General features: G+C 41.6%; 1 protein-coding gene across 1 annotated transcript in view; it reads left to right on the top strand.

The window, feature by feature from the left end:
- Positions 1–10,564, top strand: part of LOC101164823 (collagen alpha-3(IX) chain-like) — a 32,868-nt gene that overhangs the window by 11,585 nt on the left and 10,719 nt on the right. The window contains exons 6-24 of the mRNA XM_023960205.1: positions 284–364; positions 2,963–2,980; positions 4,081–4,170; positions 4,263–4,298; positions 5,845–5,916; positions 6,081–6,125; positions 6,234–6,269; positions 6,350–6,373; positions 6,447–6,500; positions 8,207–8,278; positions 8,486–8,524; positions 8,651–8,707; positions 9,554–9,607; positions 9,696–9,749; positions 9,847–9,900; positions 9,975–10,028; positions 10,105–10,158; positions 10,238–10,291; positions 10,373–10,426. Coding sequence (XP_023815973.1) covers positions 284–364; positions 2,963–2,980; positions 4,081–4,170; positions 4,263–4,298; positions 5,845–5,916; positions 6,081–6,125; positions 6,234–6,269; positions 6,350–6,373; positions 6,447–6,500; positions 8,207–8,278; positions 8,486–8,524; positions 8,651–8,707; positions 9,554–9,607; positions 9,696–9,749; positions 9,847–9,900; positions 9,975–10,028; positions 10,105–10,158; positions 10,238–10,291; positions 10,373–10,426 — 1,002 coding nt within the window. The remainder of the gene's footprint in view (positions 1–283; positions 365–2,962; positions 2,981–4,080; positions 4,171–4,262; positions 4,299–5,844; positions 5,917–6,080; positions 6,126–6,233; positions 6,270–6,349; positions 6,374–6,446; positions 6,501–8,206; positions 8,279–8,485; positions 8,525–8,650; positions 8,708–9,553; positions 9,608–9,695; positions 9,750–9,846; positions 9,901–9,974; positions 10,029–10,104; positions 10,159–10,237; positions 10,292–10,372; positions 10,427–10,564) is intronic.

Here is a 10,564-nt window from a genome sequence, read left to right as displayed (position 1 = left end):
CAAAGGTGGATAAAGGTGGAAAGATTTCATGTAATCCATGGACACCAGTGAAGATCACAAATCATTGAAGAAAAAAGGTTCAGAGCACTGTCTAGTGGGTCTAGATGACCCAACTCCCAATGGTAAAGTGCCAAGGATAGCACAAGGGATAAAGCTGCTCAGCTGGGATGTAGCAAAAAGTTAAACCTAATCCCTGCTGAAAATCACAGATGCTTCAGACTCACAGTGAATGCTGCCTCTGTCAGAGACAGCACTTCTAATAAAGTCATGTGTCTTTCTTCAGTTTGAGCTTCAGTGGATGTTGATTCACTGCGACCCAAAGAGAGCCCAGAGGGAGAGCTGCAACGAGCTGCCCGCCACCGAGGTACAGTGACACGGTCCACTCAGCTGCCAGAACCCACTTTTTCCCTCAAGAAACAGACGGGAAGCTGCTATAAGAAAATCCAATTCTAGATTCCATGGAGTCTTGTCCCAAAATATAAACATTAGCTACATGCTAAACCTGAACATGTGCTGAAAACTTACAAAAAATTACAGAAAATCATCAAACAGTAGATTCATGAATAACTTAAACTCCATGGCAGGTCAGAGGTGTATTCAGAAGAGCCAGCGTCTGTCTTCCTCATCACATTACTCACAATAAGTTAGAGATATTGTTATTCACGTCAGTGCTTTTCCTATTTGGTCTATATTTTAATAAAATGCATAAATGTTTCCATTTTTTGTTACTAAAAATGAACAAGAAGAAACTCAATCTCTCATTAGATTGATATATATTATCCCAAAAATTAGCATATTGATAAAGATTGTCCCAAATAGCAAATACTGACCATGTCAATGGCGAGTATTTCCACCATTTGCAGGAATGACAGTTTGACAGTGGCGTTTCTTGCTCCTCACTAGACTATTTTTATTTTCTGTAACTTGTCTTGCATTGTCCCCTGAGCAAACAGATCAGAGCTGAAGGTCTCTTGTGTTGGACAGATTTGACTCTTACAATAGGGGTTAGGAATCTTCTGACACATGATGTGTATATTTGTATAAACCCTTTCTGTATTCTCTCTAGCCTCATGACGATGTTCTAAAACGTTCCACTCTTCCACAAAACTACATAGAGTTTTACCAGGTCACTTGGGGGTGGGGTACAATCATCCAGTCTCTGCTTCAGCTGGTCCCAGATGTATTCTATGGGGTTCAGGTCAGGGGTCATTGCTGGCTATTCCATTTGAGGTACTCCCAGTGCCTCTGGCACCATGTGGTGGAGCATTATCATCCATGAACAGAAAGTTAGGGGTGTTCTGGTGGAATTGGGGGATGGCGGTGGTTCTATCATGTTTCTGATGTAAGAACCTGCAGTGACTGGACCATCTACAATAGCCAAATCGGTTTTGCGCTGACTGCTGATGCATGCCCAGACTGTTGCACCTCCTCCACCAAAGCTAACCCTTTGGGGACCATGTTGACCTCGGCGTATCGCTCACCTTGCCCTCTCCAGCAATGCTGATGATCAACATTTCTGTGCAATGGGACCGACACTCATCAGTGAACAGGATGGTAGACCATTGCTGCATTGTCCAGGTCACATGGTCTTGTTTCCACTGCAAATGTCTCGGTGTCAGTGGAGTCACCTGCAATGGTCTTCTGTCATTCCAGTCAAGGGGGTGGAGTCTGTTGTGAATGGTGTGTCTGGAAACCCTAGTACCCCTCCCATCTGGTAAATGGGCCTGCAGCTGTGTGGCGTTTGCCAAACCATACCTGAGGTCGGAAGTCCTTAGGTTCTGGTCATGGTTGTGGTCTGTCACTGGCAGGGCTTCACCCTTGGGTCTGTCACAAACTCTGCCAGTAGTTCTTTGTCTTGATTCAAGTCTGTTGATGACACTTTGAGACTCACCAAGTTCACCTGCTGCATCTGACTGCCTTCTACCAACCATAAGACGCCATGGCCAGCTGGGACTACTCGTCTGTTAAGTGCTGTGTATTCATGGCAGTTTGAATGATGAACTTGGAATGATTTACTGACAAAATCAGCGTTTTTATCTCAACAGAATGTTTACATTGATGTCACATTGATAATGTTTTTCTTTTAGAATTTTTTGGTTTTGGTCCCAAAACGTAAGACACACTGAACACAGTGAGACCCTTATGTGGCAAACACTAAATTAGCTCTGTTTATCACTTAAATACAACTGTCTCCTCTTCCTGGAACTCTATGAAGTGCAGCCAACACTGTGTTTACGTCATCCACTAAGTTTTTCACAATATCCTGAACTTATTGTGAGGCGTGTAAATTGGTTTGTGTGAATAAATGAAGGTAGTTTTTGGGACAAAGATATCCACCCCAGTTTTCTTGATGGACTCATGAATGATGACATGCGCAGAAAAACATCAAACGTTTATTATATTTTATTTATTTTTGATTAAACAAAGAAAATACAGATTGAGGGGGAACCTTAATTTAACAAAGGTGGAAATATTTTAGTTTTCCGCTGAGGAAAAACTTTGATCCTAAAATAAAAAGCGGACACCTGCAGGGCTGCACTAAATGTACAACATTCATGATCAAAACTGTCCTTGCTTTCTCCGTGCCTGCAGCACAATTAATGAGATCTCTGCATCCGAGACGTAGCCTGCAAATTAAAAGCTCGCTCTGCTGTCTCTCAGCTCCCGCGCTGCAGAACACACATTTAGCTCTAGCATCCATGTCTTTTCATGCGTTCAGATGCATCCAGAGGTAATTGCCTCTCACCGTAGAGGAACATAGTTCCCGGCTTGGCGCACTCTATTAGCTCTCAGGCTAATGTGGGGATGTGGAGTTCTTCAGACGGAGCTCATATTTAAATGACAGCATGTCATTACTCACTTCTATGATTTTGAACAGGTGTGCTTCAGCTGACACTTTTGGTGATGGGGGTTCGACTCCTTCAACTAACTCTCCTTTTCTCTGATTTTCTTGCTTCTGCAGATGTTTGCCAATGCTGAGGTATTTATTCCTCTTCTTTGTTTTTGCCTGTTTTGTTTTGAACAAGGTGCTCAGTTACCTGAAAGCTTCTTCATGGTGGAGGTTTTACGTGTTCACTTTTCTAGGGATGACTGTTTGGAACTAAAAGGAGTCATTGTTGTTTCAGCAGTGAACTACCCCCCCACCCCAAACCCTCCCTTAAATGATTCAAATCTTCAAACTAATTTTATAATTAGACAAAAAAAATCATAGATTCGATTTATGTGAAAAACCTTCCAGGATTGTTTGACCAAATTGAGGAGATCACCTAGTTTGTTATTAAAGAAGCAGAAGAAGATTTCAGAATTCTAGTCAGAATGAGACTTTGGGACCAAAATGGATACATGTGAGTGTTCAAGGAGAAAAAATCTGAACTATCCTCTTAAATTTTGGAGAAATATGTAGCAGACGGATTAGACTGACTTGTAAATATAATTTTAAAAAGGAAAAACACTGGCCGACACGGTGGTGGAAGTGTGATGGTGTTAGCTTCTGTTGCAGCTTGAGAATCTGGATCAAATATCATAATTGAAGGATCAAAGAATCCTGAACTCCAACAAAAAAGTACAAGTATCCATGTTGGGGTTCACCACCTAAAAACTGCAGTTTTCAGGGACTCTGTTAGATTTGCATAAAATTAGTTTGATAATTTGAGTCATTTAGTAGCAGAACAAAAATATTAACAGCGAAAGGGTGCAAACATTTTTTTTGCTTAACCTTAATGATTTGCATGTTTGGTTTGGGCTGTAAATGAACTACAGTGAAGTCACATGCTGCTGCTTTGATTGACATCTTTCATGATCATAATTTAAACAAAGACAGTTACAAGACTGGTTTGATTAGGATGTACTTCACGGAACAATCAGATTTTAGCACCTAAACAATAATATTTGGTGTCTGAACGTCTACAGGCAGTACATTTGGTGAAAGTTTAACATTTCAGAGCATGGTTGGCTTTCACACAGTTTAGTTCTTAGATTAATGCTTTGATCGCTAAGAACTGAGAAGAAATGTTAACATTTAAAGTCGCCCGAACTTCTTCAGGATCCATCCCACTTCCTCATTGTTTCTTTCTCTCTCAGCCTGACAAATCAGTTCCAGGTCCCCCAGGAAGCCCGGGTCCAGAAGGCCCCAGGGGGTCCCCGGGAGAAAACGGCAGGGACGGAAGAGATGTAAGAATGTCCCGCTCATCCTCCAGAACAAGCATATCTCTGCATTTCTTTGGCTCTTATTGGTTTTTAACTGTTTGGGTTTTTCTCCTCAGGGTCTTCCTGGCTCTCCTGGCAGTCCCGGTGCTCCGGTAAGTGCGTCTGCGGCAGGGATCTTTCTGTTCAACATCTCCACATCCCATTGTTTTCACTGCAGTTCCAAATTCATTTTGACATGGAATTAGGAATCATGAGTCAGCGCTTTAGGAGGAAACAGAGACAAACATTAAAAATGAGACAACCTGAAGTAAAGACACTGAGAGAAATCTTTCAGGAAGCTCCATGAAGACTCAAACAGAAGCTGACGCTGGAGACAAAGCATTCAAGAACCAGCTCAGCAATGTTGGATTTGTGCAGTGTTCTTCAGGAGAGGACACGACTACACTATAGAAACTGGGAAGAACGGTCATGTGACACGCCATAGTGTGTCCATACATGACACTGTCCTCTGGTACTGTTGGTTTTAGATGGAAGAAGGACATGAGCGAGAACGAGAAGCTATTTCTTTTACTTCAAAGATCATTTAAGTTTTATGACTAGAATATGTAAGGAGGTCCTTCTGGGCCCACCAAGGCTTCCAAACTAACCACAAAAAGTTTTACATAATGCTGAGCAAAATTAATACATTTATAACATTTTTGGGTGGTAAAATTAATACTATTTTTAGCTAAACTTATCTAAGTTTAATGATACCTAGATACTAATTATATCCATAACTGATAGGAGCTTACACCACGTTTTAGCTGCTTTTCCTGAAATGATAAGGGTATGGTAAATGCAAAATTTTGATCAGCTTTGTCCATAAAAACCCTCGTGATCTTCAATCTACAGAAACATTTGACAAAACCTAAACGTATTCATGAGTTTTCTTGATGCCCAAACATAACAAAAGCAGTTTGATCTGCTTAGATGTTAGATACCCACATAAAAAAAAGCTTTTTGTGTCAGCGTTTCTATCCCAAAAACAAAAAAACTCAAAAGCATTTTTTCAGTAAATCTAAGAGGAATTTTGTGATCGGTTAAACCAAAAAAAAAGTGATCTAGCTTAGAAAACAAGAATAGTTTTTTCTTTACAACTTGGTTGGATGTAGGCATATATCTGCCCAAACGTTAGATAGTTCTAATTTCCCATCATCCTCTCTGGAGGACAAGACCAGCAAAAGTGGAGGAAGCTTCTGTTGAGAGGGGAGGTCCCAGCATGCTGATTCTGTAACTCGCCTGTAACTCGTCAGGCAGAGGATGGATGGATGGATATCTTTAAAAAGATTCTAATTTTCTGCAGTTTAGTAACTAACCTCAGTCTTTAGAAGCTGGACTGGTCCCTACACCCGGCCTGGGTTTCCGATGATGATGACATGTTCTGTTCCTTGTTATTAAAGCTCTTTGGTGAGCATTTTTCATGCTGCATCAGAGTGGATCTGTCATAAATGTTGATGTTTTGTGTTGCGTGCAGCTCCTCCGGTGTGCATCTGCTCCATCTCCACAGGCTTGTCTTCTGGTTGATCTTCCAAACACAGAGCAGCTCACCTATCATTGATTAAATGATGGCTAAATGTGCCTCTGTGTATCGTAGCAACACTGTGGAGAGATGCAGGATGCAGATACGGTTGTTTTATTCCTGTTGCCTCTGTTTCTCAGGGCAGCAAAGGGGAGAAAGGAGAGATTGGTCTTCCGGGACAGAGAGGCCTGCCTGGTCTTCCAGGACCTGTAGTAAGAAGCATCACTCACTTTCTGTGTACTCTAATGTTGTGAGATGTTTTAGCGGGTTCTTTAGTCCATAAAGATGTGAGAGCAGGTTTGTCAGTGAGGTGTGTGCGAAGAGTAGTAGACTGTTGGGATAGAAGTGGAACAAAGCTGCATCTGTTTGTCTGCAGGGTTCTCCTGGACCCATGGGTCCCAGAGGACCAGTAGGAGAAAGAGTGAGTCCCGATTAATTCACATCCAGACCTTTCTGTTCCTCCCTGCTGCTCGTTTCTTTTTGTCACACCTGAGTGGAGATCAGAGGTTTTTCTCATCTGTGGTTGCAGGGGCTTCCGGGTTTTCCTGGCCCTGCGGGTCCTCCCGTAAGTGGAAATCAATGTTGCCATGGTAACAGACGTGTAGTTAACATTGACATGAACACTCTATGTCTCTTCTGTCACAGGGCCCAGCAAGCGAGGGACCTCCGGTATGTTTGCTACAGTCTCTGTGCTTCAGACGCATTCCTTTTTATAAAAACAGCCTACTCTTTTGGTGAACAGGGCCCCGCCGGGAAGCCTGGAACCCCAGGAGACGAAGGAAACATTGGACCGGAGGTCAGAACATTTTCTAGAAATGCATTTGTTTCTTGCAGGAGCAACTAAGACTGTAGGCTGAGAGGTTATCAATTGAATAATGGTTTACTAGTGCCAAAAAAACTGTAAAGATATAACCATAAAGGCCGTGTCACGCAGCCACTACGTACATTTTGCGCATATTTTACAGATGAAAGTTGGTCATATGTCAATATACATATATATATATATATATATATATATATATATATATATATACATTCTTTCTAATTTCGTTTCTGTACATTACCACGGGTGAATTTTAAATAAAACAACTCAGATTGGTTTATTGAAGTGCAGACTTTCAGCTTTTATTCCATGGGTTGAACAAAAAGATTGCATAAAAATGTGAAAAACTAAAGCATCTTTTAAACACAATCCCTTCTTTTTATGGGCTGCTAAGTAATTGGACAAATGAAATAACTGAAAACAAACTGGTCATTACTAATATTTGGTTGAAAACCCTTTGTTGGCAATGACAACCTTGAATTCTTGAACTCATGGACATCAGCAGATGCTGGGTTTTCTCCTTCTGAATGCTCTGCCAGGCCCTTACAAAATTCACACACAATTGCATAAGATTAACGTAATAATTGCGTAAACTAAGTAACATACGTGTAACATGCTTATTTCTCAACCAACCAAACATATTGAACGGCTCAAAACCGAATTCACATAAAGATCAGTCGGCCTAAACCCTTGATGGACATCTGTGCACATCAACAAATGATGAACGCAAGAAACACTTTATTACGCATATATCAGGAAATAGCAAAATTACATACGTGGTAAAATGTGGAAAAAATGTTGACATGGCCTGAAGATTTCTTTGTTTTAGTGAATAAACCTGACACCATTTTTTTCTTTTTAAAAGCTGGACCTAAGTTCGCTAGAGTCTAAAGCTAATCCATTTGAATACATCTAACAGATGCCTAAACATATTCATATTTTTCTGTCCTACCAAAAAAATGTACCTGAAATTATTCAGCTAGTGCCTTTTCAACCATTTCGTTTTGTCCGCAAAACTACAAACACCTGAATGACTAAACCTGCCTTAAACATTCGTCAAACATTATTATTTTCAAACCTGCTAACTAAAAACCTTTTGGTGCTCACACTTACCGAAAATGAGTTTAAACAAACCTTCTGAATGTTGATTGAATTCTTTGCTGTTGTCAGCAGTTTTTTCTGCTGCTTGAACAGCAAACTGACATAAATGCACGTGGTCTGAAACAGACCAACTGTTTTTTGCAAAAGGATGAACGGCGCAGAAGACTTAAACACACCTAAACCTTTAGTTACATGCCCCTGTATGGGGGTTGACTCTAATGATTTATGACTTCAGTATTTTGTACAGGTCACCTGTGAGCTCATACAGGCTTTTTCATCCACACACAGCCAGAATGCACCTGTAGAGGCAGTTAGACTTAGGCTTAACATCTTCACATCTTCACATCGCTATACCTGCAATGGCAACCATGATGCGTCCTTCAGGGGATACATTTGCTGTGATATGAGAAACTCAGCTCTGGAGATGGAATCAAAATGTGCCACAAATGCTTCTTAAATATCTTCTGCAACTGGATCTGCTGGAAAAACTTCTCTATCTGTTTATTTTATTTTTTCAAAGTTACTGAATATTTACTGCTGTTGTTATTTTTCCTTTAATGTCAAACTATAAACTCCAGGGTGCACCTGGACCTAGAGGGACTCCTGGCATTGCAGGGCCTCCTGGCCCCCCTGGGCCTCCAGGGCCCGTGGTAAGAAACCAAATTGACTTGACGCCTGTTTTCTCTGTAAAAAGCAACTGTTCTTCCCTGAACTCAACTTTTTTTTAAAATCTGGAGCCTGGGATGATGGTGCATGCAACGTTTCAAGTCGCCTTATGCATCGGGAGCAGGGGTGTATTTTGGGGACATCTAAAGCTCTCCACCATGGGTGTTTTCTGTCACTCTGCTGTCTTTTAGGGACCGCCTGGTGCCAACATAGAGGGAAGTGGGGAAGCTGTGAGTGTTTTGGTGTTCTTTAGGTTTCCTGATGCATGGCATGTGGGCTGCAGGTCTTAACATACCTGAGAAAGATGAAGTAACTGTGGAGCAGCTACATGTTGTGAGACTCTGTGTGTTTTCTAGTGTCCTGCTTCCTGTCCTGCTGGACCTCAGGGGTTACCCGGACTGCCAGGGATGAAGGTGAGGAGCAGAAAAACAGACAAAAGCCGGAGTCTCTCCACTGAGGTCAAAATTTAAAAGAATTGACAGGATCAAATTCCCTCCTTTTTTACTCATTATCCTTCCCAAATGATGATGCCTGAACACTTATGGCATCAAGATTCTCCCAGTTTAGCATACCTGATACCTGATTGATTAGTGGGGCCCTGGAAATGTATCTTAGGCTCTAAAATGATCTGACAGGCTTAGACAGAGAAATGTTACGAGTTACTGTGACAGGTTTTCTCTTTGGAGGAATTGATGATCACGTCATTTAAAGGCTTTATATGGCACAAGTGTCATCACACCAACCCTTAACACCCTGTGGCCATGACAACCGTGTCAAATTTAGGGCAAAGATGCACGGAAAATTTGCTTTTATCCATTACTAAAACGGTTTGAAACACATGAATTCCATCTAGACATGAAAAAAGACTCTGTACACGAGCACTGATCTTTACATAGTTTTCTTTGAGTCTTCAAAAAAAACTAAATCGTGTTATGTCACTACTACCCCAACCTGCATCATGCACCTACACACAACTGATAAAACATTGACCCCAGGGCTGACCCCTAACAGTTGTCCTACACTTTTGGACATCTCTGGGTATTTGGACCCAGTCTTTTTGAAGCATCAGTACCACTAAAGCCTTTCAGAACTTTGTTCAGTTTTTGCTGAGCTTCTCTTCAAGAATGAGAAGCTTCTAACGAGATCAAACTAAAAAGAAAAAAAAAGTTTTCTTCAAATGAGACTATATAAACTAAATAAGCACAGTGTTGGTTTGGTGTACTGTGTTGTGATTTTGCTTTTGATGTTAATGGATCCAGGGACACAAAGGCTTGGCCGGGGAGCCTGGGAAAGATGGGGAGCCAGGAGCAAAGGTAATTGACTGAAGACAAAAAGTCTGAGCAGCTGTTCCTTAATAGAAGTGTGATTTTCTCATGATTTCATTTACTGTTTGCTCTGCAGGGTGATGGTGGAGAACCCGGCCCTCAGGGGCCACCAGGCCGCATGGGAGATGATGTAGGATGAGTTTGTTTTTGTTTATGAACTTCATATGTGGAAATCTGTTTTAATTGACCCAGTGTGTCAAAAGAAGTTTATGAGTTTGTCATTTTAGGGACAAAGAGGAGCTATTGGGTTCCCTGGAACTCCTGGAGAAAAAGGAGACAGAGTAGGTATTGGTCTAAGGACAGAGATTTTTTAAAGGAAATTATTTTTTAAAGTTGGATTTCGATTCTTCTGCAGGGTCCTCCTGGGTACAATGGCATCCCTGGACCCACAGGCCCACCTGGGGCTCCTGTAAGCAGACTTTCATGAACCAAGTCCTCCTTTTCCCTCCTTATCACTGAGGTTAAAGTGTCTATATCTTTCTCAGGGACTGGAGGGAATTCGAGGACGCCAAGGTTTGCCAGGTCCCAAAGGAGATGATGTAAGTCCTGTGAGCTGTTTAGGAAAACTCACAAGAGATTGGAAAAATGGGAAATAAAATGTTGTTTGATCTTGATTAGGGGGCTGTAGGAGCTAATGGAGAGCCAGGGGTTTCGGGAGAAAAAGGAGAAGCGGTGGGTATGCTGAAGCTTGATGAAAAAGTTCAGAGATGTTTTGAGCAGGTCATGGTCTAACCATTCCATGCGGTTTTACAGGGGGAGCCTGGCAAAGACGGCTTGGATGGACTTCCTGGAGCTACTGGTCCTAAGGTTATCCCTGAAATTCATTCTAAAAGTCTCAGTTTTCCGAAGCAGAAATTAGCTGTAAACATCTTTAGCTTGACACTGGGCCTGTCCATAATGGAGCCAAACTTCACTCCTATGACACCTTGGCCCAAATTGCTCTCA

The sequence above is a fragment of the Oryzias latipes genome, chromosome 11 (genome assembly GCF_002234675.1).
Source record: "Oryzias latipes chromosome 11, ASM223467v1".
NCBI lineage: Eukaryota > Metazoa > Chordata > Actinopteri > Beloniformes > Adrianichthyidae > Oryzias > Oryzias latipes.
This window is presented reverse-complemented; position numbering and strand designations above follow the sequence as displayed.